At 32.5% G+C, this 17647-nt stretch overlaps 2 protein-coding genes across 2 annotated transcripts; both read right to left on the minus strand.

Moving 5' to 3' along the window:
* Window positions 1-167: 167 nt before the first annotated feature.
* LOC124824217 (Nuclear transport factor 2 (NTF2) family protein) lies at window positions 168-4644 on the minus strand. Its single transcript, XM_047296621.2, has 3 exons — window positions 3709-4644; window positions 1546-1742; window positions 168-911 (listed from the first exon to the last, which is right to left on the minus strand). The coding sequence occupies exons 1-3, from the start codon at window positions 4123-4125 to the stop codon at window positions 659-661; spliced, it is 867 nt and encodes a 288-aa protein (XP_047152577.1). The 5' UTR covers window positions 4126-4644; the 3' UTR covers window positions 168-658.
* A 4210-nt stretch (window positions 4645-8854) lies between these two features.
* FTSHI1 (FtsH extracellular protease family) lies at window positions 8855-17282 on the minus strand. Its single transcript, XM_047296620.2, has 15 exons — window positions 16441-17282; window positions 16258-16345; window positions 15300-15734; window positions 15140-15193; window positions 14942-15007; window positions 14107-14202; window positions 13895-14023; window positions 12770-12822; window positions 11709-11904; window positions 11041-11155; window positions 10700-10974; window positions 10175-10258; window positions 9977-10089; window positions 9638-9887; window positions 8855-9401 (listed from the first exon to the last, which is right to left on the minus strand). Exons 1-15 carry the CDS (start codon window positions 17070-17072, stop codon window positions 9219-9221), a joined length of 2769 nt encoding a protein of 922 aa, XP_047152576.1. The 5' UTR covers window positions 17073-17282; the 3' UTR covers window positions 8855-9218.
* Between the last annotated feature and the right edge of the window lie 365 nt (window positions 17283-17647).

Here is a 17647-nt window from a genome sequence, read left to right on the forward strand (position 1 = left end):
TTAAAATTCATCGGTACATTTTAGCACGTGATCTTACGATTGTTATATTCCTTCATTCTGATAAGATTACTTGGGAAAATTTTAGTACGCTCGCAAATTATACTTTTTGACATGCGAATTGTTGTTATATGCTTTCTACGCCAATTCTGAATCTCTCGTCGAGGGGGTTTAACAAAAAAGAGTACTTCTGGAACTACCAATTCTGAATCTCTCGTAATCATGCTTTACAATAAAATCATGATTTTGTTAGCATAGGATTCAAAAATCAACTCACAGGAAAATGATGCACAACTAGGATGAACGAAAAATAATAGAGAATGCTTGTGCATTTGCTCCCCCCGACGACTGCTCAGCCTTGCTTTTCACAAGTAGATTGGATGCCTGCAAAGTATGAACGTCCTGATCCAACGAATCATTCACAGGTAACCACTTTCTGCCCATCTTTTTTGCGTTTACTTTAATCCATTTACTGTACTTATAACTCTTTTCTGGCGCCATTGCCACTGCCTGTCTTATATACAGTATAAAAATGAAACTAAAATTGGAAACTACAAAAGGATCTTTCAAAGAAATCACGAAAATTTCAAGCATCTTGCTTCTGCAAATAAAACCACCTTTTGTAACCAGTATCAGACATAAAATGTATCATCTCTCACTATTATCCATGCACTATCTGATGGTCCACATCCCCATTCATCATAGAACTGTGATGATGAACCATATACCACCGTCCATTATGGAACTCAAAAACATTTGTCACATTGAATGGCCCTGTATCCATGTCAACATATGTTCTCATGGTAACCCAAGCCATGTCTGCCAAGACGCGAGCGCGCACATCTCGAACCTGAAAATTCAATCCTTGCTCCCAGTTGAATACTAGTTGCCAACTCTGCATTACTGCATTAAACCTGTAGCATGGACAATTGTGTTACTGGATGCATTGCAGAAAATGGATTAGGTAAAAAAAAAATCGATACATAATTTCAAAGGCAAGCAAGAACTTCAGAAATAACTATATACGGAATGAACGGGATTTTTTTCATAAGGACAAAAATATTCTATTTTTGTTCAAAATGCATGTATATCTGGATTATCAAGCTCTACAGTAATACGAAAACCTGTATTCTTGAAACTAGTATTTCTCGAGAATTCAGTTAAAGTATCCAAGATAAAAGAACAGTAACAGAAATGTGCACTCTAATGTTGCCACATTCTACATTAGATCTCTCCAGTACTTATCCCAAAAACAAGTGCTAAGGAGTAAAATTTTCAAAGGTATAACATAATAATACATCCTATAATTTTCTGATCTAAATATGATATCACTGGTCCAGATTTAAATTATTATCATTAAAAATGAAATTCAATGACCTATGACAAATATAATCATCCATGAACTTTTGGCAGTTTGATAGATATACCATTCGTACCATATAAACAATCTTTTTAATTATCACAACAACCTATTATATATGAAATCAATATGAAAAGCTGGTCAAAACGAAAATATTCTTGCAAAATGGATAGAAGCAAAACTCATACCCGGAAAAGAGTTCTCCTGAGGCATGAATGCACTTCACATAATCTGCATTCAGCCAAAAACGACTCATTGCTGGAAGAGACTTATCTCTTACAATATTGAAGAATTCTGTATTAATATTCACAATTGCTCTTGTTGCAGCATAGTACGCCTTCCACCCATTGGTGGGTGTGATACTATCTTGTTCCAATGTGAAGTCCTAAAACCACAAATTCAGAAATGTTATAACAAAATCAGAATGATGGAACTCACTGTAGAATCCAATGAAAGTAATCGCATACATTCTCAGATAGGACAAATTAAAGCGTAGTTATTGCTCATATCAATTTAATTTACACTTTTATGGTTTATCATACAACATATAAGAAATACAAGAAAATTGTGATACAAACACACACACACACACACAATTATCTAGTTATAGAAACCTAAGTTGTACGCAGACAAAATTTAAATGCACCAAATTTTCATAATTATTAACTCAAAAATTCAATTTATTAGGAATCCAAATGAGTTGAAAGTCTCGTATCGAATAAAAATAATAAAATTGAACATATAAGTAAAAAGATCCACAAACATAATGTCTTAAAGTTTTGGGTTAGAAGTGATGTCATAATCTCTTGTATGGTTAACTCATGGATCATTGGTGTTAAATCTCCTTAGTGTATTCTCCCTAGAAAAATCCTAATAATAGTATCATAGCCAATTATTTATCTAGGTAACAGGCTCACCCTAGAAAATCCTATCAATGTTATCAGTGCCAAAACAGGGACAAGCATGTTCCATTGTGTTAAATCTATCCCGTGTATTCCCCTACAAAAATTCAAGCACAGTTTCTTTGCATGTCCAACCAAGCATTCATAGCATCTTTAGTTACATAACAATTATTTCTTCCATCAGCAATTGTTCCAAACCACGACCTTAATGCACCTTCTTGTTTTCTAGGAAGCCTTAACGTTCTGCATTGATGCGTTAAATAACAGTTTTAGTGCCTCTGCCTTCTTGATTTCTTGGAAGCCTTAAAATTTTGCATCCATGTGCTGTTAGATAACTGTTGTAGTGCCGTCACCAATTTGTTTTCTTGTAGGCGTTAAAATTTTGCTTCAATGTTGCTAAATAACCATTACCGTGCTGTTGCCTTCTTGTTTTCTAGGAAGCTTTAAAGCTTTGCATCCGTGTTGTTAAATAATCGTCATAATGCCATCACCTTCTTGTTTTCTAGGAAAACCTTAAAGCTTTGGCATGTATGTTGTTAAAACCGTTATAGTGCTGCCTCCTTCTAGTTTTCTGGGAGGCCTTAAAGTTTTTCATCTGTGTTGTTAAATAACTGTACTAGTGTTGCTGTCTTCTTGATTTCTAGGAAGCCTTACAATTTTGCAACAAATATTTCAGATAACTGTTGTAGTGCCACCACCTACTTGTTTTCTAGCAAGCTTTAAAGCTTAGCATAAAACATTATTAAATAACCATTATAGTGTCGCTGCCTTCTAGTTTTCTACAAAGCTTAACCTTGTTAAATAAACTATATAGTGTCACCGCCTTCTTGTTTTCTAGGAAGCCCTTAAAGCTTTACACGCATGCTGTTAAAACGGTTAAGGTGCTGCCACCTTGTGTCTTTCTAGGAACCCTTCATCCATGTTAAATAACCAACACAGTGCTACAACCATCTTGTTTTCTAGGAAGTCTTAAAGTTTTGCCTCCATGTTGTAAATAACAGTTATAGTGCCGCTGTTATAGTCTAAATCGAGTGACGTTTTCTCAAACCCTCCTCTAAGATTTGTGAAATGACGCCAACTACGGTGGCACATAAGGCCACAACGGAATGTTTGTATGGTGGAATTTTGGCATTTCGCCATATTCTGCCATCCACCATCGATAACCTTGCTTTGCATACAAACCTCTGAAAGAGCACTCCTAACATGATTCAACTCAATCTTTTCCTCCAATAACAAATACAAAACATACAACTAAGGCCAAAAAGGCAAGAAAATGCCCGAAAGCATTTTAAACAAACCAGTAGAAACTCTGCAGCATCATTTATAACTCCTCTCAAGAAACAGTACAGAGCCTAAAAGAACTAGAAAATCCTAACATCATTTCCTACATAGCACGAGATAACAAATAAACAAAAAGAGAAGCACGAGAATCAGAATTCAGTAATTCACCTTGTGATACAAGGCCTTCCAAGCGTTATCATCATTCGCGGCCTTTCGCATCAGAGAATTGGTCATGGAGAGACGGCAGAGACTGGGATAATCCAAGTAACTGAGCGCGTGCGTCGTAATCTCCGGAACCAGTTCCTCCATCATGGACGACCCCGTCAACCGCTCCCCCAAGACCACAGGCGCCGGAACAGGACTGGGCTCAAGCATTTCAACGGCGCCGTTGAGGTAGGGCACGGCGCCTGAAGCGGCCACGGACGCTGAATCGGAGGCGCAATCGCAGTGGTGCTTCCTCGGCGGAGTGAATCTCCGAGGAAGGGAAAACGATCGGAGGAGAGAGTAAAGCGCGAGGAGAAAACAGAGAGCAGTCACGGCAACGGCGACGTAGGACGGTTCGGAGAAAAGAGAGAAAATCTCCATTCATAAGTCATCAAAACTCGGCATTTGAAGAACATCAAAACCCTAATTGAGGTATTAATATATATATATATATAGTTAGTTTGTTTGGTGTTTTTGTAGAGTGTGGAGTGATTCCCAAACCCTAGTTAAGTTTGAAAGATTTGAAGAGAGAAGGTTTTGGTTGGAAGCGATAGGCAAACCCGTGAACGTTGAAGAGGTTACTGCCGCTGTTAATCTGACTCAGACTCACTCACTCCTTCTTTCCAAACCACCAACCACAGCCACAGACACTCTGAGAGAGAACCACCCAACCTCTCTTCTGCTCTGCTCTCCTCATTGCTCATCAAATTAATTTCAATTATATTTTCATTTTCATTTATTACCAATATCATCACTTTTTTCTTTTTTCTTTTTTCTTTTTTTTTTTTAAAAAAATATACGCATGTGTTTTTTATTTGACGTGGGTTCCTGGGATCAAATTCAATTCCATTCATGCATGTTGTTGTTGCTCTGAATTCTTTCTATAGCTTTTAGAGAGACCCGTCAACAAAATTAAATGTACGTGCCTTTCTATCTCTCTTACCTACACAACAAAATTCTTGTTATAATAATTATAAATTCATTTATCAAATAATGTATATATATATATATATATATAGGTTTTTTCTCGTAATTTATTTTTTATTTAATTTTTTGTGTTTGTCATTTCATGAAGGTGAAAAATGGAAGTGCGACTTTGAAACTCTTTGAGAATAATGAAAGAAAATTCGGCGACTGACTACCGTACAGAGCCAATCAGGAACCGTTGGGCATAATATTAAACTTTTATTCGGAAATTATGACTCTTAGGTATTATCAAAAAATAGTTTTTTAATAAAGAATATTTTTGAAGAATAGAGAAATTCGCAATTTAGATCTGATTTACTGATTTAAATTTAATTTATTATAATGAAATATTTAGTTTGCAATTTTGGTTGACCTATACCCTAAACCTGTTCATAGCATTATTAATGTGAAAATATGTATTTTTTTATGTGTAGAATTTGATCATATTCAACATATTACCAAAAAAAACAGGTACAAATGTATAGTTATCGGTTTCTACTTAACAGTTTATAAGATTAATAAGTTAGTTTTTAACTTGTTTTAACCGTTTGCAAGTAACTCAATATTATATATGAGTTACACTATATTTTTCTTTGTTTATATTATAACTTTTTTATTTATTATATTTTAATATATTTTTTTATCATCCTTAAATTTTTGTTGAAAGTTCACGTCAATTAGAGATAAAGTCAATTCATAATTTATAAGTAGATGCAAACATTATCTTATAATATTGATACAAATTTAACATTAGATATAAAAATAACTTAATTGAAAAATAAATTTAGTTAATACTTATTAGATAAACCAATTTAGATAAAATGATTTATACAAATTAAAAAGAAATAGAAACATTAAATCTTTTAATAAATTTTAATTATTTTAAAAAATATAAAATTATAATTGTGTGATAATATTTTTCTTTGAAACAAAAATATTTATATATTTTTTCGTTAGAAAAAAATTGTATAATAATATATTGTTACGTTACTCTTTATATTTATCACCTAATTTTACCAAATAGTTTTGTATTTAAATTAATAGTTATGAGTAATTTCAGAAGTGAAAAGTTTTACACTCCTTTTACCAAAGAAATCCTAATTAAAAAAAGATATCTTCACACATATTGACATGGACCACAAACATAAGGTAAACTAATTTCTAGCCAATAACACCCCACCATTAATACAATATTAAATTCAATATCAACAAATTTAAGGAAAAAAAATTAAAAACACTTTCATTCTATCAAGGAAAAAAAATGGCGGAATAAATTTACATGGATAATATTAAATCTGGAGGAAAAATATAAACCAAACAATGCAAATAATACAAAGAAACAAAGCGAAAGTAAATTTATTTTATATATAATTTATTTTGAATAAATGAAATACATACTAAACACACGTGAAAAGAAATAATCTACTCTCAACTAGAACATTAAATTTAGTATAGCTTAATGACTCTTCTGGTCCATTGTTTATAATAATAATTTAATGATTTTGTTCAATTTTTTTTAGTAAATGTAGTTTCAATATTTATTAAAAGGAGAAGCTCTTCTATTATATCAATTAGAAAAATGATAACTTGGTAAAATAATATGGGTATTTTTCCTTTTGCATAAATACAATTGAATCATTTTGTCAAGTCATTATAGTCTAACAACAATAATGTTAGTGTAACAAAAGAGATATTGACTCCTTTTAACAAATATTGAAAGGATATTGAATAAAAAAACTTGAGGAAAAATATTACACAATTACTACTAAATTCATAAAATATATTAAGCATTTAATTTGTTAAGATAAAGTTTGTTTTATTTGCAATTTGTTACAAGTGGTGCATATCATTTTATTCAATTGATGGTAGGAAAAAAAAAGTTATTTTTTATCAGCAGAAAAAGCATAGCTTAACAACCATTAGTACTAATTGTGTTTTGTGCTGAGAGTTTTCACATAATTTGTGTTAAGTGTGGTTGCTATGGACATTTGACCATAAATTGTTGTACAAAATATAAACCTAAAGAGGTTAATGTTGGACCACAAACATTGAATGGCCAAATTAATGATGAATACTATCATTAATGCAACATTAAACATTAAGATAAACATAAAAAAAATAGGGGAATAATCCAACGTTAGCATTGCATCATATTAAGACAAAAAAGAATTAGTGGAATAATAATAATTATACGGAGGTTGACTTTTTTATAAAGAGAAAAAAATAAAATGTAACTTAGCAAGAACAATGTAGCATCCATTTTAAACTATTTAATGCAATTTTTGTTTTGGATACATGGAATGGGCAAGTAAGACATTAATAAAATAATTGAATATCAACAATATTAAAATAATTATTTTTTTTAATTGCATCAGTGATTGTTCATGTGTATATGCATAAAAAATGTTTTTGTTCTTATTCAATTTGTGTTGGAAAGTATAACTTTACTATTATTGTCAAATTATGTAAGAGGGTTTTAGTATAACTTTATGAAGTTTGGTTTATATGAATAGTTAATTATAAATTATACTTATCACAAACTTAAAGATGTTATTAGTGGACCATAATCATAGACTTTGTAATACTACTAATAGAGATGTTACTATTAATGTAACATTATACAATATGAGAAAATCAAAACCTAAAGAAGCTAGTAATACAAATGATGGTTTTTTTGCAAAAATGTTAATGGAGACATTACTATTAATGAAACATTTAATGCAATATATAAGATTTGGGGTAGAATTAAACATTACCACATAATCCTATTATATCAAGACTGGTAGAATCGTATTTGCATAGGAATTGACTTTTGTTGTAAGAAAGACTTAACTCCACTCATGCCAATGTAAATAATATGAAAACAATAGAAGTGAATTCATTTTAAATAGAATAGGAGTCACCAAGAAAATAAAACTTAAGAAATTTAAAATTTTATTTTAATAATTTAACTAGTTAATATTTGGAATAAAAAAATCATACAGACTTTTAACATGAAACTCCAATTTTATTAAAGAAGAACACAAATAGTATTTGTAAAATTTTTATCTATACTTTATCCGACATGCCACCGGAACAGTGAAAGAGAACGAGAAAAACAACTTAAATTGAAAAAAAAATTAAAAAAATATATTTTTGAAGTTTTATTTTGAGAAATCTACTTTTTTAAGTTCCACTTTTTCTCGAACAAAACAGAAAATAAATATTATATATATATATATATATATATATATATATATAATTCATATTTTTCAGATTATTCAAACGTAGTTTTTCTTATATCTCTTGAATTTCTAAATAAAGAATTAGAATTATTCTAGAATATACTAAATATTAACTAAAATGTATTTAAATATATCAAAAGTAACATTTTAATGTTGTCTAGTATTTCTAAACTTGATACAATGTCAAACTTGATGCAAGCCGATTATGATTGTTTTTTCTTTTTTAGTTATTATGATTAATGCTCGTTTATATTTTAAAACTGATGAGAAACTTATATAGAACACGTCAAAAACCTTCATACATCACGTTGTAAAGGTTAAAAACGATTTGTAACTCATTATATACATATAAATGTTACATAAAACGTTATACATTAACATAATAATAATAATAATAATATATTATTATAATTAAATGGAAAATTATGAGAACAACATTTAATTTACAGTGAATCATATATTTCAAAGCATATGAACTGTAGTATCACGAGAGTTATAATCTTATTTTTAATTTTGTAGCGATACAAGCTTAATATATATCCTTAATTTTAAAAATTAATATAAAATAAATAAAAATAATAAAATACTAAAGTCTTGAGTTTTATATTAATTATGTAATTTAAGACTTCCTACAATTAATTTTGATTCAATAAATGGAAAACAGACATCTGAATTTACTAACAATTTATGCATAAGAATCCAGGAACTGAACTATACCCGTTGCCTTCTATAACGTCAAATGATTATACGTTATATATCATTATTAGTGTATTCAATAAAAATATGTTTATATTTTATAAATAAATTATTTAAACTAATTATAAACTAATTTTATTTTAAAATATTGTTTCAACTTTTTATATACTTTTATTAAATAATGCTAATAAATATATTGGGAAGGGAAATATGTACAAGAGAGGTGTAAAAAATTGTATACATGATATAGAAGAAAAAACACTATACAAAAGTGTAGAGCTTTCTACATCTAACAGACATTAAAAGAATTCTGCGAGAGACACTTTCCATCTGGTAAATTATGTTAATTTTCAAGGCAAAGGATTCAGATTTTCGTTGTGAAGATGGGAAGAAAAGGCCTCTAAAACCAGTTATAATGAATCGCGTTTCATACAAATTGCATGATCAAAATTTATGGCTCAACAAAATACATATACTATTGTTCTCAGTGAAAAATGTAAGCTTTGAAGTAGCCCTCCGTAGAACGAATGTTGCCGAAGATCAGCTACCGAACCAGGAATCCAGGAACAAATTTAGACGAGGAAGAAGTCACATGGTTTCTTCGGTTGACTGAGGTTTTAAGGCATACTCCAAATCATGCACTTGTTCTTTGTTGAATGGAAGATTGGCAGCATATTCCTCCTCCAAAAGATATAAAGGGGTTTGTGGAGGGTATTTGTTTAAAATGAACTCTATTTCCTCACCACTGATCTCCTCCTGATCAAGAAGTACCTGCAGTGCCAATTCATAAGCTGTCAAAGTGATCTTTTGTCACACAAAAGTAAAGCACAGAATGATAAATCGTTGCAGTGGTGTTAAGCTGGTACGGTATCTGATATCTTAAGATGTTGTAACCGAAATAAACTGTGTGCTCATAAAGTTCTTTTCTAACCTTTTGGTTCTAGAGTTCATAGTGATAACATTTCACAAATTAATATAACTCTCTTTATGATCTTACTCGAAGTTACCTTAATGGTTTTAAGTAAAGCTGCATGGTGCCTCTTAAGGAGAGACACAGTCTTTCGGTACATTTCACTTATTAACTCTTCAGTCCTTTGTGCAACTTGATCATCCATCTTAAAGTTCAGTGGTGGTTCAATCAAGTTGTAGTCATCATAAAGAGACCCTTCAAAATCCAGCCTTGGTCCGACAAATTTAACTGACTTCTTCCAAGGTGGTGGTTCTCCATGTATGACCATCGGATTCTCCAAATTCCATCTGCAAGTAGAGAAGGTGAAAAGGAGCTTATGTAGAACAAGAAAATAGGCAGAAAGTCGAAGGTATAAAAAAACAGTAATCATGCTAACATGGTCAATATTTTGCGTGCAAGCCACGATGCATCAGCAAGGTAATCAACTGAGGCTTTTGATGTGTCACGTCCATATATGACCTCCTCGGCAGCTCTACCTCCAAGCAGAACCTGTTCGTCAACAAGGGCTCAAACTGAAACAAATAATTGGAACAAGAAAAAGGAAACTGGTATACTCAGGAGTACATTTACATACCTGAAGGCGATGAAGCAATTGAGGACGACGTTCGAACATATATGATTCATCATCAAGTCGATGAAATACCAATTGAGATAATGTCTGTCAGAAGGAAGTGGTCTTTGTAAGTTAAAATTATAGAAACACCCTTTAAAAATAGCAACCTTTTAAGTAAAAACCTACCAATCAAACAGGAATTGTATCACGGATAGAATATGGTAGGCCTTATACAAATGAAAATAAAGTAGCATGTACATCACATAGGCTCCACACAGATATTTCTTCTTTTATTTCTATCTAGAGCTACATTTTCTACCGACACCTTGACCACACATCTTTTAAACACAAATGAACTCTATACAGTTATTTATTCTTTAAAATTCACATGCTTGAGCTTTAATACTTTTCTACCAGATTACCCGTGTTGCAGATGGTATCAGATATGGTACTGGTAATACCTCAAATAAGAGAACTGGAAAAGATTGACAGAATACTTGTAGAAGATAGGAAAGGATAATACAGTGAAGGAAGCTGAACAAGGACCTGACCACGAGGTACTATTGAGATGCGATCACAGAATTCAACAATTGCATGCTCATATCGCCGGAGCAAATGAGAAGTTAATGCAACTCCCACTTCAGTAGTAGCTCTACGACATTGTCCCTGATAACCCAAGTCTATTCCAACACGTTTAGGTCCCACTGTAAGTCTGTCAACTGCATCATCCAGATCTGACTGAAGAATTGAGTTGTGCCGTTTCCTCACAGCCACAAGGGCGGCCTCTTGGACTAATTGTGCCAATCTTGCTCCAGACCATCCTGAAATTAAGATGTGTGTTTGGATATCAGGATGCAAAATGCATTGAGCAATACAGGAGTTCATACCAGGTAGGTTCTGAGCATAGCTGGATAAATCAACAGACTCTGACATTTTTACTTTGCTAGCATGGATTTTCAAGATATCATGCCTTCCTTTGGCACCAGGAGGGCGAATCCTGATCTACAGAAGAAAAATTAAAAACATTAACAGCATACCATTGAAACTAGAAAGAACTACTAATAAATGTGGTGGACATGAAAGCCATTGTTTGCACCAGAAGATTGTGCTTTAATCAAAGCATTTAATAGCAAAACCAAAAGAGCTTAGGGTGTGCTTAATTATGTTTTTTATTTTATATTTTGAAAATTGTCTTAAAACAATTTTCAGAAACTAGCCATTACACAGTTGTGGTGAAAGATATAAGTTACAAGGAGGAATATGGGCAAGGGCAATGGAAATGAGAGTAAAATATAAAAATAACTCGAATGTTCTATTTTTTTAATTTAAAGATTGAAAAATAGACATTTTGATTTAAACAATCTTTAAAAACCTGCACTTGTTATACAAGTTTCTTGTTGTTTAACTTCTAAAAACAGCAAACAGTTTGGAAACAAGAAATAAGAAAACCTTTATGCTTATTCTTTCTTGATTGGCCCATCGCAAAAACAAAATACTTTACACTAAACCCAACTAAAAGTGAGAAAAAATTTACTAACTCGGGTTAAGAAGGAACCTTGCGATCAAAACGACCTGGACGAAGAAGTGCTGGATCTAACAAATCCTTGCGATTTGTGGCTGCTAGAAATATGACACCCTTTCCAGTATCAAAACCATCAAGCTCTATCAACAATTGGTTCAATGTAGTTTCCCTTTCCTGCGTGGCTGCATTATACAGGTGATCTTTGGACTCCTTGAAGATACCTTGTCGCCTAATCAATCAAGCATGGATTTCACAATCAGGTAGGGTGCATGCTTAGGGGACTCCAGATGTCAACAGACAGATGGAACCAAGCAAAATCGCCAGCATGGCAATTGTTTTTACAGTAAGATCTTTTTGTGTAAATATTAAAAAGGAATAAAAAGAAAACTGATTTTTAAAAAAATCTATAATCCTTAGTTTCTAAGAGAAGCACTGAAAAAGTATTTTGAAGTATTTCTGTTTTTTTCCCAAAAAACGTAAATAATCATTATAATTTTTTTAAACATGTTTCTTCAATTAGAATGTGCTTATTTAACACTTAAAAAAAAGCTAAAATTAAGACCACATATAGAAATGTCATTATTCAATTACCAATCACCATTCATGAACTAAATAGAACTTCCAAGAAGTTCCCATCAATAATTACGGTATGTGCCAAAAATATTATGGTAATGCCTGGAAGTATGGACTTAAAAATACTAAACAGAAGAAACCGAATGCTGCTTTCCCCTATGCATTCTGACTTGTAAGAATTGCGTATGTGAGAATCAATAACTAGATTAGACCAACCAATGGATCAAGAATGCTTGCAATATGGTGCCATTAATAATAATTACTTAATATGCACTTATACAGACTGATCAGGAAGCTCACAAGTTACAATTGACTGTGAATTCAATATATAATACGTTCCACTACGATTCTAGCAGCTAAATTACTAAATCAACATTTTCGTTTGACTTAAGTTGTATAATTGGACAATATAAATCCATTCTCTCTAATAAATAAGAGCACATACCGTGGACATACAAACAATCCACAACTTTATACAATCTGTAAAGTTATAAACTCAACATAAATGCATATAGTCTTACTTGGTTGCCAATGCATCGATTTCATCTATGAATACAACTGACGGTTTGTTTACCTGCAAAGAAAAAACAAACATTTAAGCATCCACCAATCACTAGCTCTCCAATAGAAACATCATATTTCTACAATCTATATCTGTATTTTAAAAAAATTAACTGAGAAACAGCTCTATACTTAGTCGTATCTCGTATTGAGCGATATATTGGTTCTTCATGACACAAGGCATGCACACATTTTTTGCAACAAGCAAAGCAGAAATAACGAAATTGCCAAATAAAACACAAGAAGTATACTTAATGGATATTCTTCTTAACATTATTTCTACTTTAGAGAGCAAGGAAATGAAACACATAAGTTTACTAACTTAAAGTGAAAAAATGAGCAATATATAAAGGAGATAACAATTGAAAATTTTCATAAGAATCCGTAGTCCTTGAAAACACAAGTATACTTAATGAATATTCTTCTTAACATTATTTCTACTTTAGAGAGCAAAGAACTGAAACACATAAAAGTTTACTAACTTTAAGTGAACAAATAAAGGAGATAACAATTGAAAATTTTCATAAGAATCCGTAGTCCTTGAAAACACAAGTATACTTAATGATATTCTTCTTAACATTATTTCTACTTTAGAGAGCAAAGAACTGAAACACATAAAAGTTTACTAACTTTAAGTGAACAAATGAACAATATATAAAGGAGATAACAACTGAAAATTTTCATAAGAATCCGTAGTCCTTGAAAACACAAGAAGTATACTTAATGAATATTCTTCTTAACATTATTTCTACTTTAGAGAGCAAGGAACTGAAACACATAAAAGTTTACTAACTTTAAGTGAACAAATGAACAATACATAAGGAGATAACAGTTGAAAATTTTCATAAGAACCCGTGGTCCTTGAAAACGTTCAACAGAATTGATTGAACAAAGCAAAAAGCATGAAGATATACTGTTTCATCAAGTGACCAATACCCGTAACTAGTCACCTCATGATTGACATGCACATTAAGTTCACATTAAGTCATGAGGAGGAACATGAAAGAAGGACTCAAGAACCTGAGTAAATTAGCAGTAAATACGTGATTTTAAAATTAAATATCAGGAAAAAGGAGTAGGATTACCTTGGCCCTTTTAAATAAATCCCTAACACGCGCAGAACCAACACCAACTAAAACTTCCACAAATTCTGATCCAGCCATTTGGTAAAATGGAACACCAGCTTCACCAGCTATAGCCTTGGCTACCAAGGTCTGCAAAAGCACGACAAAACTTAAGCATCTGCCAGACAAAACAGAATCTTATATCAAGCATTACTGGAGAACAAGAATCTGACCTTTCCACATCCAGGAGGACCCTCAAGAAGAACACCATGAGGGGGTTTGATTCCCATTTTATCAAACAACTCAGGATTCTTTAGGTATCTCACCAACTAAACAAAATCATAAATAACTTTCATAAGTTTTCATTCAATATAATAGACTACAAAGATAATTAAAATAAGACATAGGAATATAATGCAGAATATAAAAATTAGAATATATTAGAAGAGAGATGCATATTAATAGTTAAGCAAATAACTATTGAGAAGGATAAGTTATATTATTCAAAATAGTTAAAGGAAAAATTATCTAATAATTAATCTGAAATACAGGTATAATTTCTCTCGTCTTCTTAATGCAGTTGCTTATGCATTAATGCATTATGGCAGTTTTGCAGTTGGGCACAGCGGCATAAACAAGTTGAAACTCTTAATATTGTGGAGCCATCCAGAATGTTAAAGTGAAAAATTTTATTCGTCTAGAAGAGTTAAATTAGCTAGAGAGCAATTTTTGGAATATGTTAATCTAAATTGAATTATGTTTTAAAAAGTTTAACAAAAGCATGCAAATTGCACGCAAAAAAGTTTAAGGAGTAAAAAAAATTCACTTCATGCTCACGGAAAAATACTTCAACTCATAATATTTGTAAAAGTGACAAAAGATGTCTATGACCGACATGGAGAAAAATGTACTAAATTTTCCACAAAAAGTTAATTCATATGCTTATTTTTGGTTATAACTCTTCTTTTATTGGTGTCTCACAGCAAATGGCTTCAGCTTCTGCATCAGCAAATAATAAACTTATTTTCACACCCATAAATACAACCAAACATGTGAAAAAAAGATAACCTCTTGAAGTTCCTCAACTGCCTCATCAATTCCAGCCACATCACCAAACTTGACTCCCGTTGAACCCTGAAGCAACGTTTTTCCAAAGCCAGAAATATGAATAAGAGAATCCGTAAAGAAAATTAAGACTAGAAAACTAAAAATAACATTAACTTTTTTAAGAATAGAAACTAAAAATAAATGTAGGTTTTAACACACATCAACACGGGCTTCAGCTTTAGATCGTGAGAAGTCTATTCCCTGCCAAAGATCCTGTGTATCAAAGAAACATCCATTAGACCATACTAATGAAACAAATCCACAGAACAATATTGGTTCAATGATTCGTGCATAATTAGTGGATCACTCAGTCACCTACCCACTTCCTGAAGTTTTTAGGCCTTCTTGAAAGAGTGAAACGAACAAGAAGGACCATAGTCAAAACTACAATCATAATTGGTTTCAATGCCTCAAGGCTGGCAGATATTCCACCAAAAGTGTAGAGCTCAGATATCTTAGAGAAAATTCCACCATAACCGAAAAAATCAGTAAAATTATCCCAAATCTTCTCCAAAATTGCTAGTGCAAGACCAAGAAAGAGCTTGAGGAACGGTTTGGCTATAGGCCACACAACATAGACAGCCACCACAAATACAAAACTGGTGGCAGCAAACAATGCTGCTGCAAGGAAGCCTCCAACTAGAGTAGCTGCTAAAGCCATGAAGATTGACACCACCGCGAGCTCAACCATCACTCTGCTAGATATGGAAGATGCAACTGGATGAGGGTACTCTGGCGTTTTACCCACCCAAGACTGCGGCAAAATAAATTAAGAGTCAAAAGAAAAATGACACTATGATCACCCATAAAAAGTATCTATTTATTCATGCATCTTGCCAAATCTGAGTCTGACTACAAACTAGGTAAGAAAGCATACATAACTAAGAAAAAAGACAACGAAATGTAAAACAAACAAAGGTAATTGACCATCCCCCCTTAGCACTAACACTAATATAAGAAAAAGGTTAAACCATACATCAGCCTATAGTTGTTTTTATTTTATGTTCTAGTCTCTATATGAGAAAATTATAAGCATTACATCCTACACAGCTTTTTCTGTAGTGGTATATGACCACCGATTCTTTTGTAGCAGTTTATCGCCAGAAAGTCTTCTGCAATGTTAACAAAATGGGTCAAAAAATAACTTTTATGCAAGTGAAGGAACTAAAACCTATAGTTTTCTCTTATCAGCAGTAAAACTTACAATAGAGACTAGGGTCTCTATGAATAGTTTAATCTCATGAAAATCATTCATATGTGAGAAAAGGATTAACAACCAGAGCATGCCTCCTCTCTATTTCGTATCGCGGTCCATTGTAGTCAGCCAAAACCGCTCGAGCTTCCCCTTTACCCAGCCTAAGAACCCTGTAAAACCACACACAATCACAATCTGTCACAACACTGCATTGCTCGGTTTAAACAAGCTGCATAACTAAGAATATAATTCCATTATTTTCTACCATTTGGTTGTGTGCAAGCTTTTATCACCAGGAATTTCCTTCAAATCCACCACAAAATCCCTATTACCTCCTCCTCCTCCTTTTGAAGTTATAAACCTGACTTTGTCCTTACTCAAAGCCTTCCTGAACTCCTCAATGCTCATATTGGGTAACTCGTTTACATTCCTGTTAAACTCATCTTCCTCTGATAACTCCGACCCAAAAATTTGCTCGGGAACATAAAGTTTCCCTCTATACTCCTTAAGCAAGTCTTTCAAATATACAGAGTTTCTCTCTCCAGAAACCTCACTCTCACTCTTGCTCTGAGGCTTCGTCGGGTTCAACCTCTTCAGCACATCCAAAATACCAAAAGTTGATATTTTACCCAAACTCTCCTTTTCTTTCAAAGTATATAACTTGTCGCCAATTAGGTACTTGGGTTGCACTTGGCTCGGGTTTTCCTTCAGAACCCGGCTCACGAAATCATCCGAACCGGGTTCGCCGCTCGCGGAGGAGGACTTGCAGAGCACTGTGGGTGACCTACGTAGAAGAAGGTGGGTCGGAACGCGCCTCGGAGTTTGCTTGGGTGACCCATGGCGGTGGTGGTAGTGGGATTTGGTGATGTGAAAGTGGGGCGAGGAGAGAATGTTCATCGTTATGATGAATTCATAAATGGACAGAGAAATGCATGAAAATGGTTTATGGAATTAGGGTTTGGTGCAACTTGAGAAGTGCAAGTGAAAGGAGATGAGCTTGAAAACAAAAATGGAATCTGCAACTCGTTCTGTTTTGGTGTTAGATTTTCACCAATCGGATAAAGCTTTTTCTCACTCTACTTCTCTTGTAGTTCAGATAGAAGAGGAAGAGAAGCTTATGCTAAAAGGTAAGAAATACACAAAAAGGAAAGAGAGAGAATTTAGTTAAAAAATAAATGAGTGAAAAAATATATTTCACTTGGTATTAATAATTTGATCTAAACTAATTATTTATTATTATAATAAAATACTAATAATTAATTATGATTTTTATAAATAATTGCGCTAATTTTCTTTTTCTTTTTAGCAATGTAATTGAATGTAAAGACATGTATTCATTATTTTTTTTAGAGAAAGGTTACAAGATACATAATCATTTCTTCTTCCAGTCACCAACACTTTTCCCATTTCTCAACCTTCCTCTTGCTTGTAAAATGGTAATTTATTAAAAAAATAGATAGTCCATTGCAAAA

Source organism: Vigna umbellata, chromosome 1, assembly GCF_029865625.1.
Source record: "Vigna umbellata cultivar VRB3 chromosome 1, Vumbellata_1.0, whole genome shotgun sequence".
Lineage (NCBI taxonomy): Eukaryota > Viridiplantae > Streptophyta > Magnoliopsida > Fabales > Fabaceae > Vigna > Vigna umbellata.

Bases quoted from the DNA above. Each gene is read 5' to 3' on its own strand.
- LOC124824217 (XM_047296621.2), bottom strand. From the start codon at position 4,125: ATGGAGATTTTCTCTCTTTTCTCCGAACCGTCCTACGTCGCCGTTGCC. The intron at 1,743-3,708 runs GTGAATTACTGA...TTGTGGTTTTAG, and splicing joins GGAAGGCCTTGTATCACAAG to GACTTCACATTGGAACAAGA. The intron at 912-1,545 runs GTATGAGTTTTG...TCCATGCTACAG, and splicing joins TCAGGAGAACTCTTTTCCGG to GTTTAATGCAGTAATGCAGA.
- FTSHI1 (XM_047296620.2), bottom strand. From the start codon at position 17,072: ATGAACATTCTCTCCTCGCCCCACTTTCACATCACCAAATCCCACTAC. The intron at 15,735-16,257 runs GTTGTTAATCCT...ATTTTGCCGCAG, and splicing joins TAGAGAGGAGGCATGCTCTG to TCTTGGGTGGGTAAAACGCC. The intron at 14,203-14,941 runs GTTATCTTTTTT...GATTTTGTTTAG, and splicing joins CAGTTGAGGAACTTCAAGAG to TTGGTGAGATACCTAAAGAA.